Genomic DNA, 19,388 nt, shown 5'->3' on the forward strand with positions numbered 1-19,388 from the left:
GAAATTTTTCTCTATTAGATATTGAAAAATGTGGGGTTTATGACAGCAGTGTTTAACACAATCAAATGGCAACTGATATCGACCAGCTGTGTTATTCAAAACATTTAGACACTGTCAAATGGGGAATGCCACATTGCAGTAGCTTTTGTTATCAGAGTTGTGTTACCAATTTACAATTGGTTGTATTGGAACCTTGAAATTTAGAATAGATAATTGAATATAAAATTAAGTCTATATCATTAGTCAAGAAGGCATAAGCAAAACCCTCAACTTCAGACTATTGGACAAAATGAGGTATTAAAGACAAATAATTACTCTAGCAACCCTTTTTACTATTTTAATTTCAGATGCGCATGTTTTGACCATTGTTAAACCTTGTTACTTTTGATTTCTAACAGTTTGATTCTGTTTTTAATAGAGAGGGAGGTAGTAACATTGTGTATTTTATTTTTGGGGTAAAATTAGACAGATCATTAGAACATGAATAGAGTAGGGAGTTAGTTAGAGGGGTTTTAATTGTTTCTTCCTGGGTGTTTCCTTTTTTTTACACTTATAATCCTACTGAGAATATTTGTACATATAATCACACTAACTGTCACAAATATGAATATGTAAATGAGAGGGGACGATACAAGGTTTGAAGCAGGTCATTGCCCGTGGTACGAGGTAATGCAACCAGATATAAAGGGAAAAGATAAGAATGTTTTTACTATTTTTTATCACTTACTAATCATTTTACTCTTATAACAGAGTTCTTTTAATATTTTAAAGTTTTTATGAATCAAAAGTGAAGTACATGCATTAGACTACTGGTAGATGTTTCCACGGGGTAAAAAGAGAAATGAATTACAAGTGCGGTCGCCAATTGCCGGACCAGCAAGGGCAGACTCAACTGGTGGTTTAAAAACCTGCTGTCTGCTCCAACACCAGATAGTGCCCAGGGAACCTCTGGCAACGATGGAGCAACCCAGATAGCACTCCAGGCCACCGGAAGCGCCTGTGCAGTTCCTCTGGCACCGTGGGATAATCCTAACTTTAAGTCTGTACACTGAGATATGTTGATTATGCTGAAACCAATCTTAATTTTAAGTCTATACACTGAGATATGTTGATTATGCTGAAAAATCAAATGTTTGAAGTAATCTATCCCTTCAAGACTGATAATAGAAAAGGAAGGTGGGATCTTTTACTCCACTCTAGTCAAGTGGGGGCGGAGATGTTTGGTCTCACTATTCCTCCAGGGTGTACCTTCGTGAGTGGGCTTATTGATAAGGGAGATGGATGGTCCATATTGGCCATGATTGAAAGATAATGGAGAGAAGCCTGATCATGAAGATACATTCTGGGACAGAAATGAAGGTGGGACTAGGATTAGTCCCAAAGGGGGGATATGTTGGAGAATTTTCCTTGATTCATGTCTAAGTATGATGCAATGAAAATGACAAGCATGAAAAAATAAGTCTTATTTTGAGAAAAAGGATGAGAAAATGGAAAAATACCCAGACATGCAGAGTGTCGAAATACTGTATGAAACAAAGCACCATTATGTGGGGTTTGACCAATAGAGAAGACATGTCTAACTGTGCCAAGGTCACCAGGCGTGACAGAGGGGAAGAGATAGATTTGAGGGTGCCCATTGGGCACCTAGCGATAAGAAAAAGTATAAGACATGAACACTGGCCATTGTAACTTTAGATGTCCGGATGGCCAGCCGGCTTCTCACTTTTGGCGCTTTTCCACTGCATGGTACGGTACGGTTCGGTTCAGTACGGCTCACTTATGACGCATTTCCACTGCATGGTACGGTACGGTACGGCTCGCTTTAAATGGTACCACCTCTGTTGAGGTTCCAAGCGTACCGTACCGATACTAAAATGTGACGTGAAAACACTGCAGATCACTGATTGGTCAGACAGAATCATCACTACCAGCGTCATTGTATTTACAACACGAGACACTAAACCCGCTAGATTTAAATAGCCAGTAGACAACAGCCAACACTGTAGCGCCTGTTTTAAAAGTATTTGCTTAAAAAAAAAAGAGTATAAACTTAAAAAAAAGAAATGGCTGAATCGTGGTCAGTGGACGAGGTGCAGACGTTTCTCTCGTTGGTTGCCGAGGAGCGGATGGGGAAACACGGAATGAAAAATTCGCATTTAATATGATGATGTCATGGCAGTAGAGACGGCAACTATAACGATCAGTCACACCCACTTTGAAGCGGTACTAACTGCAGTGGAAAAGCAACCGAGCTAAAGCGAACCGAACCGTGCCGTACCGAGCCGAGTCGTACCACGCAGTGGAAAAGCGAAGCGAGTCGAACCGTACCGAGCCGAGTCGAACCGTACCGAGCCGTACCATGCAGTGGAAAAGCGCCATCAGTTGCTTGTCAAATAAAGTTAATTCTTCTGACCTGGAACCTCGACTCTGAGAAACTTCTTTGAGACCTGAACCAAAAAGAACTATGAATTTGCCACAACAATGGTAGGCCTCAATTTGGGGACAACCTATCAGAGTATGACCCCGATTGGCCCATAGGTGGCGCTACAGCAACCAAAAGTACAAAATCGCTCATAACTCAAGTGCCTTACACCACTGTGATCCCTGGCTCAAGGCGGACAAAATGGTTATCTCCAAATTCGATTTAGGCAGGAAAAATGTTCTGCTGTCGCATTTTGTCCAAAACCTACTTTTGCGAACTAGTCCCTGGTTTTTCGCCCGATCGAAACCAGACCAGTCTAGGACAATTCTCTGGACTCTCTAGATCAATAATTATCGAAAAAAAGTTTAACTTTTGCATTTGGGTGGCTGTAACAGGGCCTTAAAGGCCTTAACTGCTTGAACCCCGATAAATGCTGCTTGCAGCTTTAATTTATATAGCGCTTTTAACCATGTAGATTGTTACAAAGCAGCTTTACAGAGATACATGTATAATTTATGGTAACAGAGATTGTTTTGGCTTTATAGCGGTTCTTTAATAAAGTAATTTTTTAGTGTGTGAGTGTGTGTGAGTGTGTGTGTGTGTGTGTGTGTGTGTGTGTGTGTGTGAGTGAGTGTTGAGAGTGAGTGAGTGAGTGTGTGTGTGTGTGTGTGTGTGAGAGAGTGTGTGAGAGAGTGTGTGTGAGAGTGTGTGTGTGTGAGTGAATAGTGAGTGAGTGAGTGTGTGTGTGTTTGTGTGTGTGTCTGAGAGTGAGAGTGTGTGTGTGTGTGTGTGTGTGTGTGTGTGTGTGTGTGTGTGTGTGTGTGTGTGTGTGTGTGTGTGTGTGTGTGTGTGTGTGTGTGTGTGTGTGTGTGTGTGTGTGTGTGTGTGTGTGTGTGTGTGTGTGTGTGTGTGTGTGTGTGTGTGTGTGTGTGTGTGTGTGTGTGTGTGCGAGTGAGTGGTGTTGAACCAGCGATTGGAGCTCTGTGAAAGGTGTTAACAGGCCTGCAGGCACAACTGGGAGACAAAGAATGCTAGCTCTACTAAGAGCTCAATTGAAAGTATCTACCGATCTATATATTGCAAGTTAGTCTTCTGCTGTGTCTTCCTCTTCTTCTGTAAATTCATCCTCCTCGTCTTCCTCCTCCTCACTGCTGTCTTCGTTTGTATGGTCATCTTCTGTGTAATGGAAATAGTCATTGTCAAGTTGATCCCTGAAGATCAAGGTGTACGTTCTCTTGACTTCTTGCAGGTGATGTGTAATGTGATGTAGTCTGCTACGCAGGCCTCTGCTTCCCTCCTTGGACAGCGTCTGTGAACAGCCTTACAAGAGATTGCAGAATATATTTTATTTGAAAAATAAAAATGACATGACAAAGCACTGGTATGCAGTTTACCATCATTCATGAATTCAGTGTGAGGGGGAAATGTTATTTGACTACTTACTTAAATGGCTTCCGGTGTCAATGAGTTAGCAACTCCTCAACTTTACTCTGCAAGTTACGACAATGCTGCGTCATCTCACAAAGGAGGATGTCTTTTTCTTCCACCAGTCTACTCACAAGCATCACCTGGTCAAACATCTTTCTAATCCCAGCTGTAGACAAAACATAAAAATGGAAACAAGTAACAGTTTACGCTGATTACAAACTGATCCCTTCTCTTGTAATCATAATGCAACTTCAAACCGCTGTCAATGTAAGAGTAATCTTTAAGAGTTCAACTGTGTTGAAATTGTCAGGTCTGACCATTTGGTTCATCCTCCCAGGGCCAGATGTAGCCTCCTCTTCCACTGGTTGCCTCCTCAGGGTCAATTTTCTGTTCCGATGAACTGTTGTACAGTGAGATGGCTTCTGTCAGGTTGTCTTTAAGTGTGGATATCTGCCGTCTTTCCCTAAGTTTTTGGGTACTATTGCCTGCAACATGAGTGTGCAAGAAAACATATCCATAACAATCACGCCAACCTTATTGATATGAAAATCTTCTTCACTGACATGATGTGGAGGAGACAGGGGAATGCTCAAATGGTGTAGGTCATTTTGGAGCTAACATTATACAGACCGTTACGAGAATGTAGATCTTTCCTCCTCTGCTGCAAACTGAGAAACAGTCCCTCGATTTTGCTCTGCTGTTTCTCCAGGCTTCCTTTACCTTTGCCTAAGATGGAAAATTATGTTTTTCTTGTTACCCTGTACATGCCCTTGAAAAGGCCCTTTAATCATCTGCTTTCATCACCTATAGTTGCGTTAGCATCTAACTCATTTGCATATTGTACGCGCATTCATGAAAATGTGGCTTACGAACACGTGCATCTGCTTGCTTTTCCATCCATGTGTTATGTGCATTAAGAATTACTTTTTCTTAAAGACGTTTAACCAGCTGTACCATTAAAACATGAGGTGTCACAATACAACAAATGTGAATGTATGCAAATAAACTGTTTACATCAACTTAATTCCCATCATACCTTATGCGCATCAAGAGTTAATTCAACCCCCTCTAGCGAATCAATTATCTATGTGCATTATGCATTATGTGCATTTCACGTGTTTCCAACCGGGATTTCTTATTTGAATAGTTCCAATGCGCATTAAAAGGTTGGATGGAAAAGCAACTATTGACTGGTTATCAGCATTGTTGTCGTACCTCTTAGTGCCCACTCTTTCACATCTGTCACCCACTGGTCTTGTGTTTCTGGTGTGCAGTTCAGCTGTGCCATCAGTTCATTGAGTTTTTGTTCCTCTATCTGTTTTTTCTGTACCACCTACAAAAAGAATAGCAATCCACAAAAAAACAAAACAATAAATAACCAAAAAGACACTACATGAACATAATGCAACATATTCTGACTAGAACGCTATTTCGGTTAGGATTTTTGTGTAGACCTTGTGATATCGTTGGCTGAGTGTGATGTGCAAGGTTTCTGTTTTCCTCTGGTTCCACCCAAGCACGTGTATAGTGATTATGTCCATCCTGGCTGTAAAGCAATTCAAACACATATTTACACAACAACAATTACAATGCTATTTCTTGGATATGAGGTACAGCTATGGTTTGGCCAAACTTGTGTACAGTAGATCCCTAGTAGGCTACCTGTGGGTGATGGTCTGTAGGACTGTGAATAATGAAACCATGGAGAATAGTGAACTGATTGTGTGATGTTTTTTGGGCTGTGATCAAGTGTAAGCTACTGAAACAGCAGATATTGGGTGTACAGATGGAGGGTTCCACTGTTCATTTTTTCATGTTCTACACGATAATACTTACCAGCTTTTGTCATGTACTTGGTAGTCAAAGCCACCTTGGAGAGGAAGCTATTTACTTGTTCCACCTATGAAAATTGAAAGAGCGCAAAACTGGTATAAACTCAAAACCTATTGTATCCATTAGTATTATTTGATTCATTACACATGCAGTATATATCAGAGACCATTGTACCTCTTCACCAAGGGTATTACCCGCTCCAGTTTGGGTGTTGCTTCACACTTTGCAGAGTGGGCTTTGGCGTGGAGCAGCGAAAGTAGCGGCTTCATGTTGAGGAGCCGCCCAAACTCCCTAAACTGGCCCGCCACCCGCTGCAGATAGGGCCAGTATCTACACATCTGATCAGTGCAAAAAAAAAATGTACGTTATGGCGGCTTGCCAGGTCCTGCTGTAGATAAAGTGGGTAGGCGAATACTTCGCCACGGTACATATTGAGTCCCCTCAAGAAAAAGCCATGCCGGCACACAGCGATCTCCATGCCTTCCTCATCTAGGCGATCACTAGCTTTTTTTGACACTTCCTTTGCTGCTACCCATGTTGAGTTGCCACAGGTGGCTCTTCCAGGTGTCTAAAACACAATTACACAAACAAAGGAAACAGACATCTTGCAATATATGCAGACATACATTTAATAGACAAAATATTACACCTATTGACATGTTCGTTATTGCAAATATCCTCACATGCTATCTACTTCATGGGTCACCAAACTAAGGCCCGCGGGCCGACTCAGGCCCGCCGCCCCCCTTTGACTGGCCCCCCAGCCCATCTGCCCCCCACTACTTGAAACGGCCCTATGAGGCAATCCCCAAAAGTCGTCATGGCCTATTTTTTTTAATTGCTTTTTGGAAAATAATAACATGTCTGCATCTGGTATTTTGTTGATTTTTTCAGTTACATTTTTTCGAATTTTCGTCACCCGACATGCTCGAGATCAAGCAGTGACAGACAACGCACGCGCAGAGAACTGTCAGATAACTGTCAGTGTTCAGGACAGCAAAATGGTAATCTCTACTACACAATGAGGCCTGCTGGTGGTCATTTTGGTCTGGGTCATACAATTCTATGTTATATAGCTGACCCGGCCCCCCCATCACAGTCAAGAACGATAATGTGGCCCCCAGAGAAAAAAGTTTGGTGACCCCTAATCTACTTAGTGCATTTTGTCTGCATTTGTTGAAGTTAAAACTGAACATTAGAATGGAGAAGAAAGTTAGTGTAATTGACTTTGGACAGAATTGGCTTTCTGCAGTAAAATTCAAGAAGTACAATCATAATTGTACATAACCAGCAAGAAAGCCTGAATAGATAATGCTTTAAATCAATGTTTAGGCTGCTGATGGTGGCGTGAGGCTGTTTTAACAGCACACTTTTCCCTCTGATAATATCTAGAATTCCACAGCCTTGTTCATAACTTCATGACCCCTATGTACCCAAACATTAAATGGGTACTATCAGCAGGAAAACATGGCATGCTACAAAGCTTGAGCCATCTCAAACTGACAAAAGAACCTGAGATGTGGTGGACATTAAGGAGGTGCAGCTGGCACACCTGCAGCTCCTGTGTGTTGTGGTAATAATAATATAGACTAAAGTTAAAAGTGAAGACAAAAGTGAGCCAAACATGATATGATAATAGTTTGGCTGGTGAATGTGTACATTTCATTCAGTCTTACCACTCTCATGCCTGATTGCAGCTTCTCAACGAAAGAGGCCACATCATTGTCAGGAGCAAAGAAGAGACCTTCATAGAAGGACTTATCACCAGTTCTAAAATGAAAAACAATTGTAGAAAAAAATAATAATGTTGAATACAATGAATAGAAGAACATTTAGTTTGGGTATATCTCTAACTTTATATTCCCTTTCATAGTCATACTTTTTTGTATTGATGTGCAGTATGGGACTATACAAACCCATACTGCACATCAATACAAAAATATATATATATTTATACTGACAAAAACTTAGGTGAAATGTATCTCGGCAGATTTTACCAATCTGTTAGAGATGCAAAGGGAGTAAAAAAGTTGCATTTTTGACATTACACATATCAAACCATCTGTCTAAAGACAGGCAAAATGTCATCATATATTGGCCTCAAATGCATGGTGACTGACGCCAGTGTGTATTCAAAATGAAGAAAACAAGAGACACTGAACTGAGCATGATTACTCCTATAACTAATTTAGCTCCACAGTGAGTGCTCCATTAAGGCTTTATAACCTCCTCCTTCAACAGGTCGTTACTGTACAAGTAGAAAAGAAGCCCTCACTGAGAGTAGCCATTCCTAAGGAGGTCCTTGCAGTCAGCAGGTCTAACACCCTCCCCCCCCCCATTAGCAAAAGTTAGTAGTTTGCAAGACTGAATGTAGTGTTGGTACTTTACCCTTCCATGACGTTTTGAGTTTGTCTCTAGCATCTTCACAAATGCATGACGAGACATACTCGGTGCATCCAACTTCATCTGTTCATACGTTTTGAAAACATTTACATGATAGACTGTCTGGAACTTAATAGTGGATGCGGGCCACAAGCCACTCCACACAAGGTCCTTGACATCAGGTTTCCAGTCACTGCCACAGCTCTGACAATTTACTTCTGGGAGCATGAGATCAAATCGTCCTATAATAAAATGGGTAATGGTGATTGATATGTAGATTTCCATAAAACATCTTTGTTTGAGAAAGCAGGCTTTGAAATGGCTAGACCTTGTTACACAGACACATACCATTCATTGTGACTAGAGTGACAGGTCGTCCTGGCCTGACCTTCACAGAGGCTCTGCTGCAAGAGCACACGGCTGTCGGCAATGCAAGTGGGAGAAGCCGGGCTGTAGCGAATGGAAAGAGAACACCATGTATATCAACACAAATTGTATTGTTACAAATATATATGCTCATATAAACTATAATATATATGCTCATATAAACTATAATATATATGCTCATACCCTCTGAAATAAGACAATACGTCCCATTGCTTCTTTTCTGCACTATTACAGTTGGAGAAATGGGTTGGTGAAAACCCTCCACTAAATAGTCTCTGTTGTGCAGAACATGCTGCCGGTGCTGAGAAACATCACATTTCTCACAAAAGAGATGCCGTGGAAAACAGTCGAGGCAGCGTATCACAGCCTCCTCACTGCAGTGACCACAGGTCTTCTGGACATTGGCAGCAGACAATACAGCCTCAATCAGCTTTGGCCGGGCCGTGTCCCACCTCTCATGTGTTACAGTCTGGCGGAGACCCCACTTTCCTTCTGGATCCTCCTGGGGAGACATGGCACGCTCTGGCAGCCCAGAGAGGATATCTTGTAATGCTGCCAGGGAATCTAAAACAGTAAACAATTGTGACAAAATATTTAAATCAATGCATCAGTAAATGAAATACTGGATAGTGGAATACTGAATGGCATTTTACCTGCTACTATATTCCCAGAGTCCATTGGAACTACACCAGCTGCAACACAGAGAAATATGGAATCACTGGAAAGGATAGCAATGTCACCAAAATCACAGGATACAATCACATTACTTCAATACAATACACAATACCATTCTCAATTGAAAATGTGAATTGAAATGCCGTCTGGTGTTAGCGAGACAAGCAATCACTGGCAGTACATACATTTTACATCCACGGAGGCTCCTTAACATTAAATATAACCAACTTCATGCCAAAATAGCTAACAAACCTTCTTGATCTATGAATAGAGGTTTCCCCTTAGCATTTCGCTTGTGGCCACGCTGGCAAGGCCGTACCGCAGGTGGCTCAGTAGGGGTCTGGGTAGAGTACGAAGTAGCTGCACCTGCTGCACTTTCAATATAGATGTCCCCAAGGACCATTACAGCTTCCAAAAGCTCTTTATTACAGTGGCCTGCCATTTATATAGACAGACCAACAGACAGAGTGACAGACAGATACAGACTGTGTGTGTGTGTGTGTTTGTGTGTGGGTGTGTCAGAGAGAGAAAGAGAGAGAAAACACGAGGGAGAGAGAGGTGACGGAGGGTAAGAGAGTGAGGACAAAATTTGGGAAAAGAGAAACTGAAGAAGTTGGGAGAGGTTGAGAATGGAACAGAGTAAAAAAAAAAGAAGAGAGAAGAATGGCTCTTAAAAGAGCCGTTGGTCACACTTTTAAAGAGGACGACTGTAGGGTTGGATGAGGTAGGTGTGATTGGGAGTTGAAGGAGTTTGGAATGCTGCAAAGTAAAGGAAGGTTGAATTAGACAAAAAAAATGGTCACAGACACTAAATACACCTTAGCCCTTGTGTAGTAGGCTACACCTGTTCAGATGATGATATACTGGAGTGAACACTAAACATGGAAGAAAGGCAATTTCATTTAAATGATAATGGTCATAATTTGACATACTATACATGACGTACAGGCGCGAGAGATCACTTCCGGCGCTTTCCGGTGCTTGCGCAGACCGAAGAAAACTATCCCTGTTGGAGCCATTATGTTAATTTGTATTTTTTGTTTGTTACACTAGAGGGCGTATTAGTATGTGAGTATATTTAAAGTGATAATGAGTTACAGGTGGTGGGATTGAAGGTCAAACAAACTTTTTGGACTGTGCCGTGACTGTGCTTATTCATGGGTTTCATCCGGTCCCTTTCCACAGGTGTATAAAATCAAGCACCTAGATTATGGATGCAGACTGCATTGTGCTTGATTAATACACCTGTGGAAAGGGACCGGATGAAATCCATGAATACCAAACAGTTGTTAGCAATAAGTCAAAGTATTGAGTATAATTTGTGTGTTTTTTTTTTGTTATTTGCGATGCCAAAAAAAAGGGACAATAAATGGATTTGGCATATCCGAATACTCAAAAGGTATGGACAATGAATATTTAAAGCACGCGTCAGAAACAGACTAAGCAATCTGCGTCCCTACATTTTAAGTCAAAAAAGTTTGACCGAATGAGCCTGGATTAGCCTTACAGCGATTGAAGCAGATCGAATTGGACGACTACAGGAAAAGTCAGCTGATCTGATGTCGGATGATGCTCATTCATGACGGTTTCGTTTGATGGATTTATTGTGGATTATTGCTTGGATTGACCGCGGATTTCGAAGGACAACAAACCGGCACGTGCAAAAGAAAACAGCGCACACGAACACCAAAGTCTTCAGCAGCCATATCACCCTGTAGTCCAAGACCAGTTGCCCACTGAAGCTAAGCAGGGCTGAGCCTGGTTAGTACCTGGATGGGAGACCTCCTGAGAAAACCTGGTTGCTGCTGGAAGAGGTGTTAGTGAGGCCAGCAGGGGGTGCTCAACCTGTGGTCTGTGTGGGTCCTAATGCCCCAGTATAGTGACGGGGACACTATACTGCCAAAAAGAGCACCGTCCTTCGGATGAGACGTTAAACCGAGGTCCTGACTCTCTGTGGTCATTAAAAATCCCAGGATGTCCTTCGAAAAAGAGTTGGGGTGTAACCCCGGCATCCTGGCCAAATTTGCCCCTTGGCCTCTGTCCATCATGGCCTCCTAATCATCCCCATATACTGATTGGCTTCATCACTGTCTCCTCTCCACCAGTAAGCTGGTGTGTGGTGGGCGTTCTGGCGCAATATGGCTGCCGTCGCATCATCCAAGTGGATGCTGCACATTGGTGGTGGTTGAGGAGATTCCCCCATCTATGTAAAGCGCTTTGAGGTCTCAGAAAAAGCGCTATATAAATGTAACGAATTATTATTATTATAATTATTATTCAACGTATATGGAACTGAGGTATGAAAGCGCTTTCAATTGAGCGGGGGTTGAATGGCCATATATAAAACAGTGTGCACACAAACAAACAAAGACAAATCCAATGCGCATTGGTGGTAAAAACAAAACAGAAAAAACAAAAAACGAAGATTTGAACTGTTTGTGAAACGAAGAACTGAACTGTTTGTGAAATGCTTGTGTTTGCCCGTGTTTATTCTTTGATGTTTTTGTTGTAAAATTTGCAGTGAGTAAAGGTTTAAAATGGCGGATGAAGATGAGTTTCGTGGTTCTGAAATCGAGCAAAATGGGGCTCAGATTCAGAAAGCAGAGGGTGAAAATGTTGAATTGTCTGTACGAAAACGAGAGGTTAAGCTTACTGCAAAAGGGTTAATGGCAAAACTCGATGTTTTACAGAAACAAAGAAAGTCAAAATTTGACAAAGCATCCCAAATGAAAGAGACAATACAAGAGTTAATGGGTAATAGAGAATATGAAAATGAGGTCAAAGGTATGTTTGAAAAGTTTGAAACGCAGTGCAAAGAAGCAAAAGAGGCACACGAGTCTTTGATTGTTTTATTGCCTGATGAAGAGAAAGACCGACATGAAACATGGTTCAAAGCAAAAATGATATGGGTTGTGGAATTCAGCACTGTGGTATATAAATGGTTGGAGAAGCTACATGAGGAATGTGATCGTGCTGCCAGCGAAATTGAACCCAATGATAGCATTTCAAATGTTGAAACACGGGTTAGCGGTCGCACTTCAAGCCACAAAAGTAGCCGCCACAGTTCGTGCTCCAGCAAATCTAATGCCTCTGTGCATCATGCACGTATTCAGCTTGAAGCAGAAAAAGCCGCTCTTGTCGCTCAAGCTGAGTCTTTAAAAGTTAAGCATGATATTGAGCAACAGTTGGAAATGTTACAGAAGCGTAAGGAACGAACCGATATTGATGCAAAAATCGCCGCATCCAATGCAAAGATATCTGTGCTCAGGACTTATGAACAAGCAAACAGCATCGCTACAGATGGGATGGAATCCTATGTCGGCAAACAGGCAAAACGAGCAACTGCATCTCTTCATCCAGATGTTGAGAGACCGGCAAGGTCTATTTTGCAAAGCAGCGTAGGTGCTACCTCACCACCAACAACATCTCATTTACAGCAACCTGCATCTTCAAGACCCAGAATAGACGATAGAAGATCTGATTTCGCACCGAGTATGCTCCAAAAGCATCAAGAAATAACAGAGTTGTTAATTCAGCATCAAAAGTCTCAACATTTACCACCACGTGAGATTCCAGTGTTTGAAGGGGATCCATTGCAATTAAATTTGTTCACTAAAGCTTTTAAACATTGTGTGGAGGAAAAAACAACAAACAAGGGTGATTGCTTGTATTTCCTTGAAAGATACACAAGAGGACGCCCAAGAGAAATTGTTCGTAGCTGTATGAATATGGCACCTGAAAGAGGTTATGATACAGCTAAAACTATGCTTAAACAGCAGTTTGGAGAAGATTATTTTGTTTCTGCTGCATATATGGAGAAGGTGCTTGGATGGCCCATGATCAGGTATGAAGATACCACAGCTCTTCAAGATTATGCACTCTTTTTACGTGGGTGTTGCAATGCTATGGCAGATCTAGAGTACATGCAAGAACTGGACATGCCAACAAACATGCGAACAGTAATTCTAAAGCTTCCCTTTAAACTCAGAGAAAAGTGGAGAACAGCTGCATGTGATATCATGGAAAGACAGAAAAGAAGAGTCAAATTTAGTGATGTTGTCAACTTCATTGAATACCAAGTTAAAATCATTTCTGATCCAATATTTGGGTCCATTCAACATGTAGAGATGAAAACAACTGGTAAACCGAAGGATATCTACAAATGGAAGTCACAATCCCAGTCAAAGCCAAAGTTAAAAGGGGATAGTTTTGCTACCAATGTTACCAACGTTAACAAACCCATTGTTGGTAAAATCCAAAGGGTAAATGCTGAACATCCAATCAGGCAATTCAAGAGTAACTCCACCACTTGTTTGTTTTGTTCACAAGGTCATTCTTTGGAAGAATGTAAAGAATTTGAGAAGAAGAAACATAGGGAAAAAGTAAACTTTATAAAGGAAAAAGCTGTCTGTTTTGGTTGCTTGCATGTTGGCCACATGAGCAAAGAATGTAAAAGGCGCTTAACTTGCAAAGTGTGCAACCAGAAACATCCCAGTGTACTTCACATTCATTTCAAGGAGCTCAAGGTTGATAAAGCTGTCAACACAAACTATGAACAGTATGTAGAACCAACTATCAACAACACGCTGGTACCTGCCCAAACATGTGGTCATATAGGGGCCGGGAGTGGCAGTGGTATCTTACCTATCCTTCCAGTCCAAGTAAAGTCTGCAAGGGGCAACCAAGTTGTTCAGACCTATGCATTTCTGGACACAGGCAGTACTTCTACTTTTTGTTCAGAAAGTTTGATGAGGAAGCTGCACCTAAATGGACGAAAGACAAAAATTTGTTTGCTTACAATGAGTCCCAAAACAACAGTCTCAAGCTATGTGGTAAACAACTTGGAGATTTCAAGTCTTGATGGTAATACTTTTTATGAATTACCAGACGTGTACACACAGAAACAAATGCCTGTAAAACCAAACTAACATGGTCAATCAGGAAGACCTAACCAAGTGGCCATATCTTCATGGTATTCACATTCCGCACATTCAAGCTGAAGTGGAGTTGTTGATAGGTACCAACGCCTCCAAATTACTTGAACCGTGGGAAGTAGTAAATAGTCAGGGAGATGGTCCCTATGCCATACGAACCCTATTGGGGTGGGTCGTCAATGGTTCTCTAGGCAGTTATCAAAATGAACAACATACTGCTAGAGTAAATAGGATCTCTGTTGAAACCTTGGAGTTGCTATTGGAAAAGCAATACCAGCATGATTTCAATGAAAAAATGTCAGAGGACAAAGAAGAAATGTCCAGAGAGGAGGCAAAGTTCATGGAAATCATGGAGAAATCTGTGAGCTTCAAAGATGGACATTATAGTTTGAAGCTACCTTTCAAAAACAAAGATGTTGTTATGTCTAACAATCTAAACATTGCCAAACAGCGTCTTGTGGGGATAAAAAGAAAGTTTGAAAGGAATGTAAAATTTCAACAAGAATATACAGACTTTGTCAACGATATGATTATCCAAGGCTATGCTGAGAAAGTACCAGAGCATCAATTGGATCGATGTGACGGTAAAGTTTGGTACATTCCACATCATGGTGTGTACCACCCTCGTAAAGCCAAGTTACGAGTGGTATTTGACTGTGGAGCAAAATACCAAGGTACATCTTTAAACGATCAACTACTACAAGGCCCAAACCTCACAAGCTCTTTAATTGGAGTTCTTCTGAGGTTCAGACAGGAACTTGTTGCTTTCATGACTGACATTAGAGCAATGTTTTACCAAGTCAAAGTGAGAGAGGAAGACAAAGACTTTCTTCGCTTCCTGTGGTGGACAGGTGGAGATGTTACCCAGGGTGTTGCTGTCTTCCGAATGACTGTTCATTTATTTGGAGCAGTTTCATCCCCGAGTTGTGCATGTTTCGCTCTCAGGAGAACTGCAAAAGACAATCAACACTGCTTTAATGAAGAGGTAATTGACACTGTGTATAAGAACTTCTACATGGATGATTGCTTAAAAAGCTTATCTACAGAGTATGACCTGGTCTTTGACAAAGACCTGACCACTCTATGTCAAAAGGGAGGCTTCCATCTAACACAATGGGTCAGTAACAGCCGTAAGGTCTTACAGTCCATTGTAGAAAGAGAAAGATCAAAGAATCTAACTGAGCTCAACTTGGATCGAGACCAACTACCAGTGGAAAGGGCCTTAGGACTTCAATGGTGCGTACAGACAGACCCCTTCAATTTCAGAACTGTTTGCAAAGAAAGAATGCCAACTAGACGTGGAATATTGTCAGTGATCAGTTCAGTGTATGATCCTTTAGGATATCTTGCACCACTGACACTTCCAGTCAAACTCATCCTCCAGGAGTTGTGCAGAACAAACTACAACTGATTGTACTCAATTTGAAATTTGAACTCAAATTTCAAAAACACAACACCGTTTATCAAAAAGCACACCCTTTTCCCCAAACTATAAACACTACTCCCCAGTTTTGACACATGAGTCAGATTTGTTAAACTTTCACTGCAAAACTTTACACACATTATCCATTTATCATTGCCTACACAATGTTGTAATTTAGAAAGCACTACACAAAGAGTCAAAACTGATCACACAGCAATCAGAACCTTCAACAGATCGATGAAACGGATAAGATGAGAGAGGGAGGAGAAAGGGAAAGGGCTAAGAGACAAGCAGTCTCAGATGAGATTTGTGCCAGCTCCCTAGTTGGGGTCATCCCTCTGTTCCCACAGCTCTATGTTACCACGGCCCTATGTTACCACATTTCTGAGAATTTTTTTTTACTGAAAATTTTGAAAATTAGGTTCTATGTTCCCACAACCATATGTTCCTACAGTCCTATGTTCTCTCAATATTTTTAAAATTTCAAAGATTTTTCTCAAAATGAAACTCTAAGTCAAGTAATTTTCTTACCACATTTAACCCTCCCCTGTCCCCCAAACAGTTACTGTAAGCAAGAAGCGCCAAGTCACCAAAAGGTCAGGAGAAATCTGTCAGGAACTCTATGATCCCTGTGATAGAAATTTAACATTTAGATGTGTTCTTTTACTCTTAGATGTGTTTTTACTTATAGACGTGTACAACTTGTATTAACATCTTTTACTTTATTTTTACTCATAAGCATTTAAAGAAATATAATCATATAAGCTAAAGCACGTTATTAAAGATATGTAATCAAGTGTTAGAAAGGCATAAGTTAATACAAGCTTGCAGGGACAAAATGTTCTGAGTTATAGGAGACTGAGTAGCACAGAGTGTACTTCAAATGACCTTTTGTACTTCAAGTGTCCTTTTGTGTGCTCCAAGTGTGAAAAGTATGTGTGCAGCGTTGATCGAAATAAAGATAGACAAAAGGTGTGAATTTGAGCAGCAGCTAAAAACAGGAACTTGTAGTAGGCATGGTATTGTTCTGTCTAGATATAATTTATGCCAGACAAAAGATCTTGAACAAGATGTTTCCTTTTAAGGTAAGCGATCTTTTGAGACAGCTGAAGCCTACCCAGGATGTGTTAGGGGTATATAACCTCGGCAAGGGAACTAACCCTTGGCCTTCTCATAGCAGATGCTCTCTGTATGTGAATGCCAATTTCTTGCAAGAAATAAAGCTGATCTTTGTTAACCTTTGAGATATCCTACTGTCTTACAATTATTGAGAAAAGTTGAGAAAAGAATTTCCACAACAAATGGCGACGAGGATTGGGAATCGCAAAGCTGATGACCTCCGTGGACGAAGCAATTGATTGAACATCCCAAAGACAAGAAGTCTCTGGCTCCGATACCCCAACGCTAAAAATGCAAGGGACGGGAGAATTGTGGACACCACGGCAGGCCTAGGTGGACGCGATCCCGAATAAAAGAACCAAGCTGCAAAAAGCACGGTGAGAGAAAATTATTTACGTGGTAAATAAGAAAATTATTTGCGTATTTTTCCTAAAAGGGTCAGGGTTTTGGAATAAGCCTGAAAGTAATTTCCAAACAGGGTTTGAGAATAAGCCTGATAGTAATTTCTCAAATGCCATGTGTTAATTGTTTTCCCAGAAGGGCCAGAGTTTGAGAATAAGCCTGATAGTAATTTCTCAAACGTCCAGACAAGGTGCTGTTTGAAATAAGCCTGATAGTAATTTTCGAACATTTAAGAAGGCACTTGTTTGGGAAAAAGACCTAGCATCGACGGATGTGGGCATTTTGAAAGTCCTAGATTGATGAATTTAGGCAGGCGTGGTGGCCACGCTGGGGGAAAGAATTAACACAGTGAATATAGTGCGTGGTGACCACGCGGGGAAAGGATTTAAATACGCAAATATAAATACTGAAGAATTTAAATACGCAAATACAAATACTGTTGAGTAAAATTAGTGCAAAAATGGGTAATGTTAATGATAAAGAATTGGAGACAGTGGATTTCTCAAAAGGGAATTATTGTTCCATGACCAAGAAAAATGGAACACAGTTAAATTGTACGGATTTAATGTCTGTTTAATGTCTGAGTGTAAGCCATCTGCAAAAGACAAAGGAAAATTGGACAAAAACAAGTCCAAAAAGAAAGGAAGAAAATATAATTATGACTTTGATGGTCGAATTATAGATGTATGGTTAAATGAGGCAATTACCAGACAAAGAAAACAGATAAATGTAGCATTAGCAACCATTAGAGAGTGCAATGAGAGACAAAGCCAGAAAGAGGAAGCCAGAAAAAACTTTACTAAGCTCTGTTTCTAATTCTTCCGAGGAAATGAGATGCATGAAAACCCGCCTGGGTGAGGACGACCGCTGTCTGGCTCCCTACTCCCCCTACCAAGCACCACCAACAGTGGCCCTCCATGAACCACAAAGACAACCAGGAGCAATGGGAGGTCAAGATCAAGACAAAGACAAAGAAGAAGAGGGAACGAGTCTGCAAGCAAGACCACCAAGACACCCTGAACATCGAAGCCTGCTAGGTTCGATCACCCTGCCCTTTGCTCCTCCAGACTACACTCCTCCATCTGCAAAATTCGTAAATGTTCACCAACCCAAAGAGAAGCACAGGCCAGACAATCAAAGATAAGTACGTATGAAGAATATCTGAAAATTGTTTTTTTCTGGACGGTCTGGACCCTGAAATAGGGAAAAAGGTCAAGCGTCTGGAAGAAATCCGACGACACGCAACGCATCAACAACAGCTGCTGAGAGACCAAGCCAAGAACAAACAGAAAAAGATTGACAAAGACACTCAACTGGCTCTGCTGAAGATGGGGTGGAAGAGGACGTGGAATGGGTGACCGACCCGCAATGGACCCTGAAGTTTGTTATAATTGTGGGCGAAAAGGACACTGGAGAAATGACTGTCCGGATCCTCCAAAGAACAGAGGATTCCAACAGCCACCAAAGCCACAAGGAGATTGAAAGAAGGAGGGGGAGGGGAGCGACGGTGAAGGGTCTGACTCCCAGGTGGTAAATATGTTTAATCTTATCTCTTTTTCTGCTCCTTGCAATGAAGAAAATATGCTTGCTGTTTCTTGCAATGAAGAAAATTCGCTTGCTGATACTGAACGAATGTATAAAGCATTTGCAAAATTACCAATGATTGATATCAGTATCGAGGGTAGGAAAATTAAGTTCTAAATTGACAGTGGAGTGAAGAACTCAGCAATTAAAAATGAACAATTGCCTGATTTAATTGTATTATCTGGAAAATGGGCAACCTCCAGAAGTGCCACAGGGCATCTGGTAAAGGAACCATATACAGCAGATTTGTCTTGTCAGATTGGTGATCACTCATTTTCTAATGCTTTTCTTGTAACTACTACCTGTCCTTGTAATCTTCTGGGAAGAGATTTGATGTGTAAACTGAAGCTGAACTTGTATTGTGATGACAGTGGCCTCACTGCTGATATGAGCATGGTGCGAATGCCAACTGAAACATTATATGTTTTTGAATGGAGCACTCCTCAGTGTGGTCTGCAAAACAAAGCCACAAATAGGATGCCTCCTGACCATGATTTCATGGAAGAAAGTGATTTGCATTGCACATGTCATGTTAGCAGTGAGCCAGATGAAATTTTTGCTGAAAAATTGTCTGAACTAGAGATTGAGGAACTGAAAACCTCAGAATTAGTTTGGTCAGATAAATGGTGTGCTGTGAAGGTTGAATTGACTGATAGCCAAGCATCACTGTATGATGTGGAGGGGGCCGTCCCTCACATCTCTTTAGCTAAACCACAGACTGCAGAGTGGAGAGAATTGGGGCTTTTTGTGAAACAATGTGACTCACTAAAAGATTGGTGGCTGACAAAATGTGTGGCCA

General features: G+C 41.2%; 1 protein-coding gene and 2 long non-coding RNA genes across 3 annotated transcripts in view; 1 reads left to right on the forward strand and 2 right to left on the reverse strand.

Moving 5' to 3' along the window:
* The window catches only part of LOC309512811, a 115,630-nt gene that overhangs the window by 6,405 nt on the left and 89,837 nt on the right, over window positions 1-19,388 (forward strand). The gene's annotated exons all lie outside the window — the stretch shown is intronic.
* On the reverse strand, window positions 1,216-7,586 carry LOC309512012 (uncharacterized protein). The gene is made up of 10 exons (XM_082187421.1): window positions 7,360-7,586; window positions 6,112-6,251; window positions 5,858-6,021; window positions 5,687-5,750; window positions 5,305-5,396; window positions 5,066-5,183; window positions 4,481-4,576; window positions 4,168-4,335; window positions 3,866-4,016; window positions 1,216-3,742 (listed from the first exon to the last, which is right to left on the reverse strand). Exons 4-9 carry the CDS (start codon window positions 5,697-5,699, stop codon window positions 3,883-3,885), a joined length of 621 nt encoding a protein of 206 aa, XP_082043547.1. The 5' UTR covers window positions 5,700-5,750; window positions 5,858-6,021; window positions 6,112-6,251; window positions 7,360-7,586; the 3' UTR covers window positions 1,216-3,742; window positions 3,866-3,882.
* On the reverse strand, window positions 8,252-9,047 carry LOC309480860. Its single transcript, XR_014199799.1, has 3 exons — window positions 8,636-9,047; window positions 8,414-8,515; window positions 8,252-8,307 (listed from the first exon to the last, which is right to left on the reverse strand). It is a non-coding gene; the product is annotated as an uncharacterized lncRNA (long non-coding RNA).

This window comes from Leuciscus leuciscus, assembly GCF_965113295.1.
Source record: "Leuciscus leuciscus genome assembly, chromosome: 1".
Taxonomy (NCBI): domain Eukaryota; kingdom Metazoa; phylum Chordata; class Actinopteri; order Cypriniformes; family Leuciscidae; genus Leuciscus; species Leuciscus leuciscus.

Excerpts from the sequence above, each read along its gene's own strand:
- LOC309512012 (XM_082187421.1), bottom strand. Across the intron at positions 4,577-5,065 it reads GAAAGAGTGGGCACTAAGAG|GCAAAGGTAAAGGAAGCCTG; the intron begins GTACGACAACAA and ends TTTCCATCTTAG. Across the intron at positions 4,017-4,167 it reads CTGGGAGGATGAACCAAATG|CTGGGATTAGAAAGATGTTT; the intron begins GTCAGACCTGAC and ends TTTTGTCTACAG.